Source organism: Chiloscyllium punctatum, chromosome 33 (genome assembly GCF_047496795.1).
Source record: "Chiloscyllium punctatum isolate Juve2018m chromosome 33, sChiPun1.3, whole genome shotgun sequence".
Taxonomy (NCBI): domain Eukaryota; kingdom Metazoa; phylum Chordata; class Chondrichthyes; order Orectolobiformes; family Hemiscylliidae; genus Chiloscyllium; species Chiloscyllium punctatum.
Window position 1 is genome coordinate 3,766,575 of NC_092771.1, and position 19,749 is coordinate 3,786,323.

At 44.0% G+C, this 19,749-nt stretch overlaps 1 protein-coding gene across 2 annotated transcripts in view; it reads right to left on the minus strand.

The window, feature by feature from the left end:
- Window positions 1–5,525: 5,525 nt before the first annotated feature.
- Window positions 5,526–19,749, minus strand: part of LOC140458346 (threonine--tRNA ligase 1, cytoplasmic-like) — a 60,565-nt gene continuing 46,341 nt past the window's right edge. For both annotated transcript variants that reach the window (XM_072552736.1, XM_072552735.1), the window contains 4 exons: window positions 18,483–18,587; window positions 13,876–13,948; window positions 13,677–13,791; window positions 5,526–6,036 (listed from right to left, as the gene is read on the minus strand). In XM_072552736.1, coding sequence (XP_072408837.1) covers window positions 5,888–6,036; window positions 13,677–13,791; window positions 13,876–13,948; window positions 18,483–18,587 — 442 coding nt within the window. In that variant the 3' untranslated portion in view covers window positions 5,526–5,887. The remainder of the gene's footprint in view (window positions 6,037–13,676; window positions 13,792–13,875; window positions 13,949–18,482; window positions 18,588–19,749) is intronic.

A 19,749-nucleotide genomic window follows, 5' to 3' on the forward strand; every position in this document is an offset into this window, starting at 1 on the left:
GTGAGTCTCAAAATAGAACACACACACATACATCTTTTTATTGCAACTTTTTGACAAGTTCCACCTCTGTCCTGTGTAGAACTCCAGGGTAAGTGTGGGGAGAAACAGGTAGCGAGAGAGCGAGAGCGAAAGACACACAGCGAGAGAGAGAGAGAGACTGTTTCTCAGCAGCATTTCAGTAAGCCGGGTTCATTTTTAATCATTGGAAACAAAAGACGCGATCAGTGTTGGAAACACGCCTTTGATGTAATATTTCTATCTGATCCTTGAGATCTTCTTCGGATAATTGATATTTGGATAATCGAGGTTCCTCTGTACCGCAGGGCAAGAGTTATAGCCAGGGAAAAGGCAATTATGATGCAATTAGGAAAGATTTAGGATGCATAGGATGAGGAAGAAAACTGCAGGGGATGGGTGCAATTGAAATATGGAGCTTATTCAAGAAATAGCTACTGTGAATCCTTGATAAGTACTTGCCTGTCAGGCAGGGAGGAAATGATCAAGCAAGGGAGCCATGGTTTTACTAAAGAAGCTTAATCTCTTGTCAAGAGGAAGAAGAAGGCTTATGTAAAGGTGAAACATGAAGGTTCAGTTAGGGCACTTGAGAGTTAAAAGTTAGTCAGGAAGGACCTAAAGAGAGAGCTAAAAAGAGCCAGGAGGAGACATGAGAAATCTTTGGTCGGTAGGATCAAGGAAAACCCTAAAGCTTTCTACAGATATATCAGGAATAAAAAGAATGACTAGAGTAAGATTAGGGCAAGTCAAGAACAGTAGTGGAAGGTTGTGAATGGAGCCCAGGGAGATAGGAATATCTTTTATCAGCATTCACACTGGAAAAAGACACTGTCAATGAGGATACTGAGATACAAGTTTAGACAAGACGGGATTAAGGTTCATAAGGAGGAGGTGTTAGCAATTCTGGAAAGTGTGAAAATAATTAAGTCCCCTGTACCGGATGGGATCTATTCTAGGACTCTGGGAAGCTAGGGAGGACACTGCAGAGCCTTTGACTTTGATCTTTGCATCATCATTGTTTATAGGAATAGTGCCAAAAGACTGGAGGATAGCAAATGTCCCTTTGTTCAAGAAGGGGAGGAGAGACAACCCTGGTAATTATAGACCAGTGAGCCTTACTTCAGTTGTTGTTAAAGTGTTGGAAAGGATAAGAGATAGGATTTATAATCATCTGGAAGGAATAATTTGATTAAGGATAGTCAACATGGTTTTGTGAAGGGTAGGTCGTGTGTAACAAACATTGAGTTCTTTGCGAAGGTGACCAAACAGGTGGATGAGGGTAAAGTGGTGGATGTGGTGTATATGGATTTTAGTAAGACATTTGATATGTTCCCCATGGGAGGCTATTGCACAAAATACGAAGGTATGGGATTGAGGGTGATTTAGCAGTTTGAATGATAAATTGGCTAGCTGAAAAAAAACAGAGGGTTGTGGTTGATGTTCATGCTGGAGTTCATTTTAGATTAGATGACTTACAGTGTGGAAACAGGCCCTTCGGCCCAACAAGTCCACACCGCCCCGCCGAAGCGCAACCACCCATACCCCTACATCTACCTCTTACCTAACGCTACGGACAATTTAGCATGGCCAATTCACCTGCCCTGCACATCTTTGGACTGTGGGAGGAAACCGGAGCACCCGGAGGAAACCCACGCAGACACGGGGAGAATGTGCAAACTCCACACAGTCAGTCGCCTGAGGCGGGAAATGAACCCGGATCTCTGGCGCTGTGAGGCAGCAGTGCTAACCACTGTGCCACCGTGCCGCCCACTATTCACTAGTGGTGTACTGCAAAGAGCTGTTTTGGGGCCACTGCTATTTGTAATTTTTATAAATGACCTGGATGAGGGCGTAGAAGGATGGGTTAGTAAATTTGCAGATGACACTAAAGTCAGTGGAATTGTGGACAGTGCTGAAGGATGTTGTGGTTTACAGAGGGACATAGATAAACAGCAGAGGCTGACAGGTGGCAAATACAGCTTTATGCGGAAAAGTGTGTGGTCATTCACTTTGGAGGGAATATAGAGTACTGGGCTAATGGTAAGATTCTTGGTGATGTGGATGAGCACAGAGATCACGGTGTCCAAATACATAGATCCCTGAAAATTGCCGCCCAGGTCGATAGGATTGTTAAGAAGGCGTGTGTTCGGTTTATTGGTAGAGGGATTGAGTTTCGGAGCCACGAGGTCATGTTGCAGCTGTACAAAACTCTGGAGGTTCCTGGACCTGTCTATCTCCAACTCAGGTGGATGGAGATGGAGGGGTTTGGGAACTCGTGGATGGAGATGGAGAGGTCTAGGAACTCATGGATTTAGGCCGACTCAACACTTACATTTTTTACAAACCCATCGACTCCCACAGCTACCTGTATTACACCTCCTCCCACCCTACCTCCTGCAAAAATGCCATCCCGTATTCCCAATTCCTCCGCCTCCGCCACATCTCCTCCCAGGAGGACCAGTTCCACCACAGAACACACCAGATAGCCTCCTTCTTCAAAGACCGAAATTTCTCCTCCCACGTGGTTGGAGATGCCCTCCAACACATCTCATCCACGTCTCAAACCTCTGTCCTCGAATCCCACCCCTCCAACTGCAACAAGGACAGAACCCCCCTGGTCCTCACATTTCACCTCCGCATAAATCGCATCATCTGCCGACATTTCCGCCACCTACAAATGGACCCCACCACCAGAGATATATTTCCCTCCCCACCCCTATCTGCTTTCCGCAAAGACCATTCCCTTTGCGACTACCTGGTCAGGTCCACATCCCCTAACAAGCCACCCTCCTGGCACCTTCCTCTGCCACTGCAGGAATTGCAAAACCTGCACCCACAACTTCCCCCCCCCCCCCCCCCACCTCCCCCCCACTTACCTCTGTCCAAGGCCCCTAAAAGAGCCTTCCACATCCATCAAAGTTTCACCTGCACTTCCACCCATGTCATTTATTGTATCCGTTGCTCCCGATGCGGTATCCTCTACATTGGGGAGACGGGACGCCTTCTCGCAAAGAGAACATCTCCAGGACACCAACACCAATCAACCCCATCGCCCCATGGCTGAACATTTCAACACCCTCTCCCACTCTGCTGAGGACATGCAGGTCCTGGGCCTCCTCCATCACTACTCCCTCACCACCAGAGGCCTGGAGGAAGAACACCTTATCTTCCACCTCATGACCCTTCAACCCCATGGCATCAATGTGGAATTCACCAGTTTCCTCATTGCCCACCTTACCCCAGTTCCGACTTTCCAGGTCAGCACCGTCCTCATGACCTGTGCCAACTGTCAATCATCCTTCCCACTGATCCACTCCACCCTCCTCTCAAACCTATCCCCTTCACCCCCACCTCCATTCACCTATTGCGCTCTCAGCTACATTCTCCCCTGCCACACCCCCTCCCATTTATATCTCCATCCCGAAGACTCCCAGCCGCATTCCTGATGAAGGTCTCTGGCCGAAAATGTCTATTTTCCTGCTCCTCAGAATGTGCCTGACCTGCTGTGCTTTTCAAGCAACACACAGATCATATTGAATATGAATATAAGTTGCTTCAGTATCTGAGGTGTTGCAAACATTCCCAATTCTGACCTTATGAAGGAGGGAAGCTCATTATGAAGCAGTTGATGATGATTGGGCTTGGGACACTACCTTGAGGAACTCTTGCAGAGATATCCTGGAGCTTAGATGATTGATCTCCAACAATCACAACCATCTTCCTCTGTGCCTTGGCTGGCTCCAAAGAGCAGGTGATTACAATTTAGCTCGGACTCCTTGATACCACACTCGATCGGACATGGTCTTGACATCAAGGGCTCTCACTCTCACCTCCTCTCTGGAATTCAGCTCTTTTTTTAGATTAGATTACTTTACAGTGTGGAAACAGGCCCTTCGGCCCAACAAGTCCACACCGACGCGCAAACCACCCATACCCCTATATTTAACCCTTACCTAACACTACGGGCAATTTAGCATGGCCCATTCACCTGACCTGCACATCTTTGGACTGTGGGAGGAAACACGCAGACACAGGGAGACTGTGCAAACTCCACAGAGTCAGTCGCCTGAGGCGGGAATTGAACCCAGGTCTCTGGCGCTGTGAGGCAGCAGCACTAACCACTGTGCCACTGTGCCGCCCACAAATGAGGTCTGCCTCTTGTAATGAGGTCAGGAGCTGAATGGCCCTGGCAGAACCCAAACTGGATTTCCATGAGCAAGTTATTGCGAAGCAGGTGCTGCGTGATAGTACTGTTGATGACACCTTCCATCACTTCACTGATGATTGATAGTGGTAATTAGCTGGCTTGGATTTGTCCTACTTTGTAGGTCATGGATATACATTAGGAACTTTCCCCATTGTTAGATAGATGCCAGTGTTGCAGCTGTACTGGAAGAGGTCAGCTGGGGAGTAGCAAGTTTTTTACATTAGATTAGATTACTTACAGTGTGGAAACAGGCCCTTCGGCCCAACAAGTCCACACCGCCCCGCCGAAGCACAACCCACCCATACCCCTACATTTACCCCTTAGCTAACACTACGGGAAATTTAGCATGGCCAATTCACCTGACCTGCACATCTTTGGACTGTGGGAGGAAACCGGAGCACCCGGAGGAAACCCACGCAGACACGGGGAGAACGTGCAAACTCCACACAGTCAGTCGCCCGAGGTGGGAATTGAACCCGGGTCTCTGGCGCTGTGAGGCAGCAGTGCTAACCACTGTGCCACCGTGCTGCCCAAGTTCTGGAGCACAAGTCTTCAGTATTATTGCCTGAATGATGTTAGGGTCAGTAGCCTGAGCAATATCTAATATCATTGAGGCCTGTCCATCACTTTTTGCTTATGTTATTTGGTATGCAAGTAGTCCTGTTTGGTAACATTATCAGGTTGACACCTCATTTTAAGTATTCATGGTGCCTCTCCTGTCACCTTCTTCTGCATTCTCCAATGAACCACAGTTGATTGATGGTAATGATTGAGTGGGAGGTACACTGGACTTTAAGGTTGTAGATTGTGTTGGAGTACAATCATGCTGCTGTTGATGATGCATTCTAGAGCTCAGAGTGATTAGGAGATAGTGAGGACTGCAAATGCTGGAAAGTTAGATTTGATAAAAAGAGGTGCTGGAAAAAGCACAGCAAGTCAGGCAGCATCCAAGGAGCAGGAGAGTCAACTTTTCAGGCAGGACCTTTCATCAAGACTGGGGAGGGGAAAAGAGGACTGAGAAATAAATGGTGGGGTGGGGCTGGGGGAGGCTAAGTGGGATGGTGATAGATGGATGCAGGTGGGCGGTGATTGTGATAGGTTAATGGGAAGGGTGGAACAGATAGGTGGGAAAAAAGATGGAGAGGTAGGTCAGGTCAGGAGGGCAGTGCCAAGACATTCTGGGCCTCCTCCACTGCCTAAACTGGAGAAAGAGCACCTCGTCTCAAGACCAAATCAAATGTATGTCTCACACACTACGCCATCAGAAAATGAGTCGTAAAACCAAGAAACCAGAGAACTGCACAAAATCATGGGACATTTTAATCAATAAAAACAAACTTTGGTTTTTGGTTCTGTAATTACATTTACTTTTATTTCCTTCATGCAATGGTCTTGAGAGCAGCAGCTATGAAAGCGATTTCCACAAGTCACTGAATCTTTGTTAGTTTCGCTAAAAATTTATATTTCACACAGTTTCATTAAACTACAGATAAATACAAAAATTGGATTAACCATGTTTCACACTTGTACAGAATTCTTTCCAGTCCAAAACATGAGCATTGAAGCTTTAATTAATGAGGTTTATTTTAAATAGCTCCTAATGATAGGTTTCTCTCAATGTTTTTCACTGTTGACAATCATCCATTAAACATAAAGGATGGAAAGTTAAAATTCCTCTTCGGCCCTAATTTTACGCATTTGCTGCAGACACTTCATTTTCTCTATAGTTGCAGCCAAAGAGTGTTCACCATGTACCTTGCTGTCTCTTGTTTGGACAGTCACCGAATGATTCACTTTTTCCTTTTCCCCGACCACTACAGGCAGAGAGATTTTACAAAAAAATTACTCAATTTCCAGTCTAGGTCACTGATGATGCAACAAAATTTCTGCAGCAAACATTTAAACAAATCAAGACAGAGTATAGGTTCCAGTGTTCAAGGGTGATTGCGTTGCCATTTCTTGCAGTAGCTAAAAGCTTTAACATAATTACTCTAGTTGATTTCATCTTCACACACACACACACACACACACACACACTTGTGTAAGTCACAACTTCAGAAACCTCTACTGAATTCTACCCAATTTTATCTCCATTATACAGGTATCCCTGGTTTAACACTGCCCCATTCCATGAAAAGACTTTTGAACTTTTTTTTATAAGCAGCCTATTTCACTGTTAGATTGGTATTTCTGGTTTTACATAGTGTATTCCTCATATCAGCAGCCCTGATCATAGCTCGCTGGTAATCTAGTATGACGTGATCATTGCATTCAGACATGTGGGTAAATGGAAAAGGTAGATTTCAGCTTGTGTCTTTCCTGCTGGCGCCACATAGGAAGTACAACTATCAATTCAATGATTATCCGAGAAAACAATTGCTCAGATATCATACAGAGGAATCAACAGAAATATCCCAACAACCTCATATGTAGTGCAATTAAACAACCGGTTATATGACAGAGGGAACGTAATTATGGAAATGAAGTTATACCAACATGGATATAATTTATATTAGCGTAGATTGACTAGCACTGATTCAGTGCTAACATATTGAGTGCTGTGGTATAGTTTACAAATTATGGGATCGTAGTTGGAAATACTTACATGGTATATCCAATACCATTTTCAAACAAGATTACTTATGCAGTATTTTTCTTACATTCAGTGGTTTACTTTACTTTGCAAGATGAACTATTATTTAAGTAATTGCTTTTTATCCTTATTGTACCTAATGTAGTTGGCTAACTTGGTGCTACTATTTTAAAAAGGTAGTAAGGAAATGCCAGACAACTAGAGACCGGTGAGCCTGACATCGGCAGTAGACAAGTTTTGGAGGACATTGTGAAGGACGGGATTTACATGTATTTGGAAAGGCAAGGACTGATTGGGGATAGTCAACTTGGCTTTGTGCATGGCAAATCATAACTCATTAATTTGATTGAGTTTTTTGAAGAGGTAAGAGGACTGATGAGAGCTGTGGATGTGAGCTATATGGCCTTCAGTAAGGCATTTGGTAAGGTTCCTCATGGTAAACTGCTTAGCAAGGTTAGTTCTCATGGAGTACAGAGTAGAACAACTATTTAGATATAGTACTGGCTTGAAGGCAGAAGACAGAGGGTGGTGGTGGAGGGTTACTTTTCAGACTGGAGGCCAATGACCACAAGGATTGGTGCTGGGTCCATTGCTTTTCATCATTTATTTGGATGTGAATACAGGAGGTATAGTTAGTAAGTCTGCAGATGACACCAAAATTGGAGGTGTAGTGGACAGCGAAAAAGGTTACCTCAGTACAATGGGATCTTGATCAGATGGTCCAACGGGCTGAGGAGGGAGTTTTCTGAAGTTTCCTTTTTCCTCGCTCTGCCTGCCTTCCTCCCTCAGTCTGTCTCAGGGTTTGTTTCTGAGCAGACGCACACTTGTGTGTAAGGGACTTACAGCATTGCGGAAACCTCCCGCACCTCACCCACACCACCCCCCGAATGAGTGGTGGTGTGGGTGGTGTGACACAGCGAGCACTTGGTAAGTCTGTTCCCTGTTCAGACTAGGCAGTAGCACGCCGTGCGCGAGCCCCTATCCAACAACCACCCCCGAAACGAACAGCAAAATTGCTGCTGCCTTTGGGAGGGGTGAGTCTCAAAATAGCATGCACATACACACACAACATTTTACTGCAGCTTTTTGACAAGTTCCACCTTTGTGCAGAACTCCAGGGAAAGTGTGGGGAAAGAGAGAGGGGGCGATAGGTCATTTGGAGATGCAGCCTGGGCTCCCATCCATGTCCAGGACAGTTCTCGGCAGCATTTCAATAGGCCAAATTCACTTTTAATCATTGTAAACAGAAGACATGATCAGTGTTGGTAACACCTCTTTGATGTAATGTTTCTATTGGAATCTTGAGATCTTCTTTGGATAATCCGAAATTCAGATACCTGATATTTGGATAATTGAAGTACCTCTGTGGAGGTTTATAAAATCATAAGGGGCATCAATAGGATAAATAGACAATGTCTTTTCCCTGGAGTGGAGCGAGTCCAGAACTAGAGGGCACAGGTTTAGGGTGAGAGGGGAAAGATTTAAAAGGGACCTAAGGGGCAACCTTTTCATGCAGAGGTGGTGCGTGTATGGAATCAGCGGCCAAAGAAAGTGGTTGAAGCTGGTACAATTACAACATTAAAAAGGCATATGAATAGGAAGGGCTTAAAGGGATATGGGCCAAGTGCGGGCAAATGGGACTAGATTGGATTAGGATATCTGGTCAGCATGAACGAGTTGAACTGAAAGGTCTGTTTCCGTGCTGTACATCTCTGTGACTCTATAAAAAAATTCACTTTTCACAGTATCTTAAAGATATATGCGATAATAAATAAATAAATCATTCATACATCAAGTCATCTCAGCTGGGAATGCACTGTGCTGCACCTCTCTGGTAAAGTAACTCAACTTGTACATTAGCTTTTTTGGGCAAGATAATATCCAAAGGAATACAACATTAGCATAAACAGATTCCGATGAGAGCCCATGATTCTCTGAAGACCATTCCAGTTAAAGTAACAATTCTGAAGAAACAAAACACTAAATAAGGGGTACCTTTTGATACTTCTGATTCAGTTGTGTTGTTGCAGATGGGGCAATGCTATCCTCTAGTAGCAGAAGCCTTCGAATCATGAACCTCTGAGACACCTCCCTCCTTCCATCCCAAAATTTGCATATTGGGTACACCCTCAGCTATTAGCCCCAACACTTCATTTTGGGAGATACACCTGTCCATCTATCATAGAGTCATATCCTTCAGTCCATGCCAACCAAGTTTCCCAAATTAAAATTAGTCCCACTTGCCTGGTTTTAGCCAAAAACCCTCTAGACCTTTCCTATTCATGTACAGGTCCAAACATCTTTTAAATGATATAACTGTACCTGCACTGTCATTCACCTGACAGTTCATTCCACATACGAACTATCCTCTGTGTGAAAATGTCACCCCCTCAGGTCACTTTTGAATCTTTCTCCACTCGCCTTAAAAATATGCCACCTAGTTTTGAGCTCCCCCACCTTCAGGAAAGGACAATTGCTATTTGCCTTATCTATGCCCCTGATAATTTTTAAATCCTCAATAAAATGTGACAGTGCTATCACTTTAATAGTTTATTTTGTCTGTTTTTTTTAAGAGAGCTTGTACGGCAAAGATGCCAAGCTGGCTAGTTAAGACCACTTGAGTATACAGCTTGGAGTTCTTTTCTCTTTGAAAACACCCTAATGGGTGTGGCCAGCTCTCTCAGATTAGAATTTCTGGGTTTTTGTGTTTCAGTAACATCAGAACCTATTGGGGTCTCAACAGAGTAGAAAGTTTCAAGGAATGTCTCCTGACTGCTGTTCTCTCTGAATCTGCTCTTGATCACTTTTCCTCCTGGTTGGGAAGATTGCATACACGAATTTATGTCTGAAACTTTCCTTTTTGCCAAGGGACATGTTTATAGAATGTTACTATATTCTAACAGTTAATGAATAATTATTTCTGTATCTATTATTCTGTTAAGTTTCCAAAAGAGTTAAGTTATTTTAATTTCCTTTTTGTTTAGTTGTATTTTAACCAGAGAAGTCTGACCGATTGCACTGCATCTAGAACACACACATTACATTACAATCATACAGCTGTACAGCATGGAAACAGACCCTTAAGTCCAACTCGTTCAGGCTGACCAGGTATCCTAAATTAATCTTGTCCCATTTGCCAGCATTTGGCTCATACCCACCCACCACCCACCCACCATCCCCCCCTCTCCCCCCCCCACCCCACCCACCACCCACCCACCATCCCCCCACCCACCACAAACCTTTCCTAATCATATACCCATCCAGAAAACTTTTAAATGTTGTAATTGTACCAGTCTCCACCACTTCCTCTGGCAGCTCTTTCTATGCATGTACAACCCTCTTGTGAAGAAGTTGCCCTGAGGTCTCTTTTAAATATTTCCCCCTTACCTTAAACCAATGGCCTCTAGTCTGGCACTCCCCATCCCCAGAGAAAAGATCTTGGTTATCAACCTTTATAAGGTTATCCAAGAAATAAGATAGCTGCACCTCTGGCAATGATCTTTGCATCCTCACTCTCCACGGGAGTAGTAGCAGATGATTGGAGGGTGCGAACTTTGTTCCTCTGTTCAAGAAAGGGAATGGGGAAATCACTAGTAAGTACAGACCAGTCAGTCTTATGTCTGTGGTTAGCAAGGTACTGGAAAGGATTCCAAAAGATAGGATTTATGACTATTTGGAAAAGCATAGATGGATTAAAGATAGTCAACATGGCTTTGTGAGGGGCAGGTCATGTTTCACAAGCCTAATTAAGTTTTTTTGAGGATGTGACGAGACAAGTTGACAAAGGGTCAAGCAGGAGATGTGGTGTATATAGATTTCAGTAAAAGGCATTAGATATGGATCCCATGGTAGGCTCATTCAGAAAAGTAGAAGGTATGGGATACAGAGAAATCTGGCTCTCTGGACACAGAATTGGCTAGATAAAAAAAGACAGTGAGTGGTCGTGGATGGAAAGTATTTCACCTGGAGGTTGGTGATGAGTGGGGTCCCACAAGGATCTGTTCTTGGGTCTCTGCTCTTTGTAGATTTTATAAATGACTTTGATGAAGAAGTGGAAGGGTAGGTTAGTAAGTTTGCCGATGACATAAAGGTCGGTGGTGTTGTAGATTGTGTCGAGGGCTATTGCAGACTACAACAAGACATTAGGAGAAAATGAGGACTGCAGATCAGAGTCAAAGTGTGTGTTGCTGGAAAAGCACAGCAGGTCAAGCAGCATCCGAGGAGCAAGAGAATCGATGTTTTGAGCATAAGCTCTTCATCAGGAAATCCTGATGACCAGCTGTGCTTTTCCAGCACCACACTCTTCGACTACAAGACATTGACAGGATTCAGAGCTGGGCTGAGAAGTGGCAGACAGAGTTCAACCTGGATAAATGCAAGTGATTCATTTTGGAAGGTCGAATTTGAAACTTGGCAGTGTGGAGGAACAGCGGTCCATGAACACAGATCCCTCAAAGTTGCCCCCCCAAGTTGATATGGTTGTTAAGAAGGATATGATGCTTTCATTAACAGGGCAATTTTAGTTTAAGAGGTTTTGCTGCTGCTCCATAAAACCCTGGTTAGACCCTGGAGTATTGTGTCCAGTTCTGGTTGCCTTATTATAGGAAGAATGTAGATGTTTTAGAGAAGCTGCAGAGGAGATTTATCAGGATGCTGCATGGATTGGACACAAAAAAACTGATGCTGTAATACAAAATAGGCAGGCAGGAGGCTGGAAGAACATAGCAAGCCATGTAACAAGAAGGGTTAAACCCAAAATGTTGACCTCCACCTCCTGATGCTTCCTGTCGAGCCTGGATTGGAGAACATACCTTATGAGAGGTAGAGTAAGCCAGGGCTTTTCACACTGGAGAGGAGGAGGAAGAGAGGTGACTTGATCGAGGTATACAAGGAAATGAGAGGCATAGATAGAGTTGATAGCTAGAGGCTTTTCTCAGAGCAAAAATGACTGTCATAATTTTAAGGTGATTGGAGGAAGGTAAGAGGGCAGATGTCAGAGGTCGGTTCTTTACACAGAGAGGGGTGGGTGCCAGCTGTGGTAGTAGAGACAGAGACATAAGGATATTTAAGTGACTGCTGGATAAGCACATGGATCGCAGTAAATTGAGGGGTGCGTAGGTTAGGCTGATCTTACATAAAGACAAATGCTTGGCACACCATCGCAGGCCGAAAGGCCTGTACTGTTTATGTTCTATAAGGTCACCCCTCGTCTCCTACGCTCCAGGGAAAATAGTCCCATCCTATTCAGCCTCTTCCCATAGCTCAAATCCTCCAACCCTGGCAACATGCTCGTATATCTTTTCTGAACCTTTACAGGTTTCTCAACATCCTTCCTCTAGCAGGGAGACCAGAATTGAATGCAATATTCCAAAAGTGGCCTAACCAAGGTCCTGTACAGCCTCAACATTACCTCCCAACTCAAAATTAAGAAAACGTTTGGGTAAAGGCTACCTTCTGAAAATATTTTGAGGGGGTCTAGTCCGGTCCATAACAAAAGTCACCCCTCAAGCTCCAGTGAAAAAAAGGCCCAGCCTTTCTTTCGAACTCAAACCCTCCAGTCCTGGCAACATCCTGGAAAATGTTTTTCTGAACCCTCTCCAAAACTGTATTCAAAAACTGAATTTAATAACATCCTTGCAAAACAGGACAACCAGAACTATACACAGTACTCCAAAACTGATCCACCAACATCCTGTACAACCTCAACATGACGTTCCAACTCCTATACTCAATGGTTTGAGCAATGAAGACAAACGTGCAAAATACCTTAACCACCGTGGGCGGCACAGTGGCACAGTGGTTAGCACTGCTGCCTCACAGCGCCAGAGACCCGGGTTCAATTCCTGCCTCAGGCGACTCTCTGTGTGGAGTTTGCACATTCTCCCCGTGTCTGCGTGGGTTTCCTCCGGGTGCTCCGGTTTCCTCCCACATTCCAAAGGTGAATTGGCCATGCTGAATTGCCCGTAGTGTTAGGTATGGGGTAGATGTAGGGGTATGGGTGGGTTGCGCTTCGGCGGGGCGGTGTGGACTTGTTGGGCTGAAGGGCCTGTTTCCACACTGTAAGTAATCTAATCTACCTGTCAACCTGTGATGCAAATTTCAAAGAACTATATATCTGAACCTTGATACTACCCAGGGCCTTAACAATAACTGCGCAGGTCCTGCCCTTGTTCACTTTACCAAAATGCATTACCTCACATTTATCCAAATTAAACTTCATCTGCTACTCCTCAGCCCATCGGCCCAATTAATCAAGATCCTTTTGTAATCTTAGATAACCTTCTTCACTGTCCATTTCACCAATTTTGGTGTCATCCACAAACTTACTAACCATGCCTCCTAAATTCCCATATAATATATAAAAATAACAATGGACCCAACACCAATCCCTGTGGAACACTGCTGTTCACAAACCTTCTGTCCCAAAAACAACCCTTCATCACCACCACCCTCGGAATCTTACCATCAAATCAAATCCAATTAACAAGCTTTCTCTGAATCTCATGTGATCTAACTCCAAGCACAGTTAAGAAATGAAACTTACTGTAAAGGAGGCTCTCAACTTCAATCATTCCAGTCCACATTCCCAACATTACAATGCATCACACCAACTTTGTGGTACAATGGTTGACACACTGGGACACCATATGATTTACACATTTTGAATAGGGAACCTAAAGAGAATCTCTCCACATCCCGCAGCGAGAATGAACCAAATAGATACATGGATAGTACAGATTATGAAAGGGACCTTTTAGGATGTTCAAGACCATGCAGAGGGGGTGGGGGGGGGGGGGAGAGATGTAGAAACTGAGAAAATTGGATCTTCAGAGTCAAGTGGGAGCATCAGATTTTATTTACCCAGAATGAAATTATACTGAGCAAGCTGAGAATTTTGGATCTTCTTATTCAACAATACGTCAGGATCCAGATCCACATCGGCCATGAAACCTCTTTCAACAAACTCTTGACAAACCTAGAAGAAGAACGGTTAAGATTGCTTTACATAAAGATATGTGAAGACAAAGATATATCAAGTGCTACAATCAGCTCTTCTCACCCTCTGACCATACTCCTCACAGCCTGGTCCATCAGGTATTACCATAATCTGACGTGGAGACAGCCAGAATGGCCTACATTAAAACAAGAAGAAACAGTCAAAAGATTTCAACAATTAACAACTTTAGCTTTCCAACTTTTGGAATTTGCCCTTTACAGGATATTATCTCAGTTTCCTATTGTTAAAATGAAATGCACAAGGCTATGCTATGGTGATTCTTGGATCATTTGTTTACTTCTGGTCTTTCCCTTTCTTAGCCAGGGAACATTTAATCTTAGGACTGTCATTCTCTCCCTGACAGAGCCTAAAGCCTAAAGCTGCTTTCACTACCCCAGATTTAAATTGCTTTAATCAAACGTAACATGTAAGGGTATTCATATAACGTATTCTGAAGTTTTCCTCACAGCAAGTCTGGTTGTTTGGATTAATGGTCTTTAAAGGAATTTTTTTTTAGGAAGAAGGTAAAAAGTGCTGACACTTCAAAACAATGGCAGTAGCCTGTATGCTAACAGTGGATAGACAGAGTGTCTCTGAAATGTTATCTTGTAACATTGCAAAAATGTTATCTTGTAAACAGTTAGACTTTAATCAGTCAACTTACTTCAGATAAAAGAGTTGTTGTTTCAAGGATAGTTAATCTGTATTTCTAACTAGATACAATATCTTTGTGGTTCACATTGTCATGCAGATTTTTAAAAAAAACTTTCTTCAAGTCCAAGATATCCCTGAAACATTCAAAATTTTATCCAGGACATGGGAGAATGAAATCTTCGAGGAGAAAGTGAGGACTGCAGATGCTGGAGATCAGAGCTGAAAATGTGTTGCTGGAAAAGCGCAGCAGGGTCAGGCAGCATCCAAGGAACAGGAGAATCGACGTCTCAGGCATAAGCCCTTCTTCAGAAATAAGGAAACTGTGTCCAGCAGGCCAAGATAAAAGATAGGGAGGAGGGACTTGGGGGAGGGGCGTTGGAAATGCGATAGGTGGAAGGAGGTCAAGGGTGAGGGTGATAGGCTGGAGTGGGATGGGGGCGGAGAGGTCAGGAAGAAGAAATGTCCGTGTTGATTCAGTGGCCCGAGATAGAAATGGAAAGGTCTAGGAAGGGGAGGGAGGAGTCTGAGACGGTCCAGGTGAATTTGAGGTCGGGGTGGAAGGTGTGTGTAAAGTGGATGAACTGTTCAACCTCCTCGTCGGAGCACAAGGCAGCGCCGATACAGTCATCGATGTAGCGGAGGAAAAGGGGGGTGGGGGGGTGGTGCCAGTGTAGCTGCGGAAGATGGACTGTTCCACATGTCCTACGAAGAGGCAGGCATAGCTGGGGCCCATGCGGGTGCCCATGGCTACTCCTTTGGTTTGGAGGAAGTGGGAAGATTTGAAAGAGTTGTTCAGGCCCCCACCCCACTCCAGCCTATCACTCTCACCTTGACCTCCTTCCACCTATCGCATTTCCAACGTCCCTCCCCCAAGTCCCTCCTCCCTACCTTTTATCTTAGCCTGCTGGACACACTTTCCTCATTCCTGAAGAAGGGCTTATGCCCGAAACGCCGATTCTCCTGTTCCTTGGATGCTGCCTGACCTGCTGTGCTTTTCCAGCAACACATTTTCAGCATGGGAGAATGAAAGCAGATACAGATAGCAAGCCACTGGTTCACTGCACAAAAAGGTAGGTGGGAGCTTGTGCTTACGTCAAGACAACCAAATTCATGGGGAATTACAATGAGGCTGGAGGATTCACCTTGCCTGTGCAAGAAGAACCTCTAGCAAAAATGCAGACTCTGATAAAACAAAATAAAACTTAGCACACTAAGAGCTAAGAATCATCTTTGTCAGGTCCCAGAGGATCAAACACCTACTAAAACAAATGGGCAAAAACTTAGCAGATGGGATAAAATGTGGGAAAACGTGAGGTTGTCATGCAAGTACATCAAGTAATCAGGAAGGCAATTGGAATGTCAACCTTTATTGCAACGATTGGGAAAGTCTTGCTACAACTGTACAGAACCTTTTTGCAATCACATTTGACTGCCCAACATCGGCCTCCGCCTTTAAGAAGAGATGTACAAGCATTGAAAGCAGTTCAGATTTTTTTTTCATTCACAGGATGTGGACCTTCCTGGCTAGACCAGCATTTATTGCCCACCCCTAATTGCTCAGAGGGCAGTTAAGAGTCAATCACATTGTTTTGGGCTTGGAGTCATGTGTAGGCCAAGTAAGGTTAACAGATTTCCTTCCCTAAAGGACATGAGTGAAGCAAATGGGTTTTTCCTGACAATCAATAATGGCTTCATGGTCATCATTAGACTCGTAATTCTAAATTCATTATTGAATTCAAATTCCACCATCTGCCATGGCAGGATTTGAAACCAGGTCCCTAAAACATTAGCCAACTTTCTGGATTAAAATTCTAATGATAATACCGCTAGGCCATTGCCTTCCCATAAGACTCAGCAGTTTTAGATATATATTCCTTGGAATGTAGAAGTTTGAGAAGCGATCTTATTGAAATATTTAACATTCTGAAAGAGTTTGGAAGGGCAGGATGCTTCCCATGATGTGTTACAGAGAAAAATAACAACTTTCCCACCTATGACGAGGATGAGAAGTCATTTCTAACTTCTCCTCTCATTAGGCCGTTAGTCTTGGCAAATTTCTGCCAGAGAGAGCAGAAGAGGGTAGATCAACAGTCTATTTAAGGCAGATTCAGATTTTTGGTCAACAGGGAGGAAAATTGAGTTCTGGCCCCAATCAGATCAGTCCTGAACTTGTAAAATGGTGATCAGACTTAATTTGTGGATAGTTCAACTGAAGTAATCAGAATGTCAAAACCGCAGAACAATGGCATGTCTTATTGCCAGATTGGAAAGAACAGACAGTCCCATTGGAGTGAGGTGAGGGGAGAAAGGACATGGTGGCAGACAATGTAACAAGTAGAGCTAAAAGAAAGGGAAGGAATAGGTTCACAATTTGAAAGCGTTGAACTCAACCCAGAAGGTTGTAAAGTGCCTAGTTTGAAGATAAGCTATTGCTCCTCCAGTTAGATCTGCTGGAACATTGCAGCATGCCGAGGACAGACAAGTGGGCATGCGAGTAGAATGCTGTGTTAAAATAATTAGCTATGGGAAGGTCAGGGTCATGCTTGAGCACAGACTGGAGATGTTCTGCAAAGCGATCACCCAGTCTGCATTTGGTTTCCCCAATGTAGAGTCGCCCACGTTGGGTGCAGTGAATACAGGTGAAATGCCGCTTCACCTGCAAATCCCACATTCCAATTCTTAGCCTGTAGTCCTGAAAGTTCCTGCACTCTAAATATATATGAATAAATCTAGCTTACATACAATGAGGTTTCTATGTCTACCATCCTTTCAGGCATTTCGAACAGATACCATTTCATTTATAAAGTGGCTTTATTAAAGGTCAATAATGTTTGAACATTCAGACAATAAATCACTTTGATGCCTCTTCCAATTTCCTTCCAGAAAACAGATATGCACAATAAGTTTATGAAATATGTTTTAAAGTAAATAGCTTTGGGAACAGGTAGAAAGTATAACCATATGCAGCTGAAGTGCCAGATGGATGGTGATAATCTAATATCTTGCACCTTTCCTCCAGCATCTACATACTGCAAACTGCAAAGAACAGCTTAGAGGGAAAAGTCCTGCAGTTAATTAAAAATCTCAACAGTGAGTGCAGTCATGGAGCTAAGCAGGTCCTTAGTGTGGTTGACAAGATGGGATAAGGAGAGAAGAAAAGAGAGTGCCTTGGAGGAAAAACACCTTAGGAGGCAGTCAGAGTTCAGACGGGTAAATTAGAAAGACCAACAATTAAACAAATGTCACTTTTTCCCAGTGGTGGTCTGAAAGGAACACTGGTTCAGGAATAAATCATTAAAAGCTCTGGTCTAATCCTGACTGACCATTTGGTGACATTTTAAATGTTTGCAATGACATTAATAATTTCGTAATAGCATGTTTACTCATATGTTGCCTTCTTTCACCCAGCAGCATTGTTGCACTCAGATTAAAATAGCTGATGATTTCAGCAGCTTAGCCACTTCTACAAGTGATAAAGTTGGACAGGATCCAAAGAATATTTACAAGACCTCAAGATATCTGACTCTCAGCTCTAGGATCCAGTCCTGCTCAGACAGATGGGACTGAAGTGTTCTTGTCTGGAAATGTTCTGTGAAACAAGAGGCAATCGAGAAGAAGAATACACAGACTAAGATCAGAAAAGCTTCATGTTCAATATGAACAGGGTGAATGGACGGATCCTGAGAATGGGCAACATTTACAAGCGGGTCACAGGGCAGTATCAACCGGCCTTTGAAATCTGGATCAGGAACCCAATTCAATTCACATTAAGTGACTCATTCCAGCTCTATCCAGTCCCATGCACATGACTGCCTCGAGTGGATAACTTAGAATGGAGATATATACCATAAAGAGGCAGCCCTGCAGGTTCACAAGGGCAGCACTTGAGGAATTCACTCACAATGAATGGAGCTGATTCCGTAATAACACTCAAATTCTGAAACCAAAGAGGATAAGAACAGCACAATTTCCAAGTGAGACATTCACTCTGTAGCATCAGATATTTGAAACGTTACCATTTCCCAGCATAGTCTTCAGCAAGAATTGCAACCATGCGTTCCAGTGATCCCAGCACAGCACGATGAATGATAACTGGGCGGCTCTCATTTGTTCCATCTTTACTATAGAAAACAGGAAAGTGAACCAGCAACAGCATGACAAAATGAATGGCTTTTTCCACAATTTCAGGCAACCCCTCCCCAATCTCTTTATTGTCAAGCTTCTCTGAAGTCACTGATCTTACTGTGATACTGATCAATAGGAGTCGCTATTAACTAAAAGCTCAACCAAGTCACTATTATTCATACAAACTCGAGCTACTTACATATCACTTCAAGCTGGCGACAGTAGAGTAGCAGCATTCAGGCCTGGATCTCGTCCATTTCTTCTTTTCTTCCCCTCTTTCTTTCACCTTTGCTGTCTTATTCTATTCTGTTCTGGAAGCACTGGTCCTCTAAGAGTTTTAGGAGTATCAGTGGCAGTTCCCTTCACAGTGGACACCAGCGGTTCCTTCCCAGAGTGTCAGAAGCCTGTGGGGAGGGGAGGTGGTGGCTCCTCACCAGAGGAGTTGACAGTCAGGGGAGCAATTCCTTCTTGGAGCACAGCAGCCAAGGGGATGCGGTTCTTTCCCAAAGCGTCGTCAGCCAGGGGGGCGTGCAGTTCCTCACTGGAGTGTCAGCAGGACCATAGTTCAGGACCCAACTGCTTCGGTGGCAGCTGCGTTGCTGAGATTTGCCCAGTGCAGACATTTGGCAACAGTACAGTGGAGGTAAGGTAGCATTGAAGAATGGAGACACCATTCCAGCAACTGTGATGCAGATCCATACCATGGCTGGTCCTGGCTACCTGACAGCAGAGGTCCTGGTGTTCTCGCTGCACTGGCACGCAGGTTCTTGTGACACCTGAGTCCTCCTAGACTGAAGGATGGACTTTGTGGCTTTGCTTTGCTGGTGGAGGACTCATGGTAGAGGCAGGGAAGTGATCTAGACATTGTTTCCTTTTGGCTGTTTCTTTAATTTCTGCTTCTGTTTTCAATTCTGTCTTCAATATTCTACAATGGTGCCAGAGAATGGCGACTATGTATACTTTTCATTGTACTCCTGTATTCCTGTACTCGAGTACATATGACAATAAAATCTAAATCTCTAGGTACAGCATCTCATTATCAAATCTGATCCAACTCTAACATGCGAATTCTTATAAAAGTTGTTAAATTGATTTGTAGCAAGAGCTAACTGATCTCCTCCATGCCCAATAAAAGCAGAGGAGAGTTCCAACAGCCTA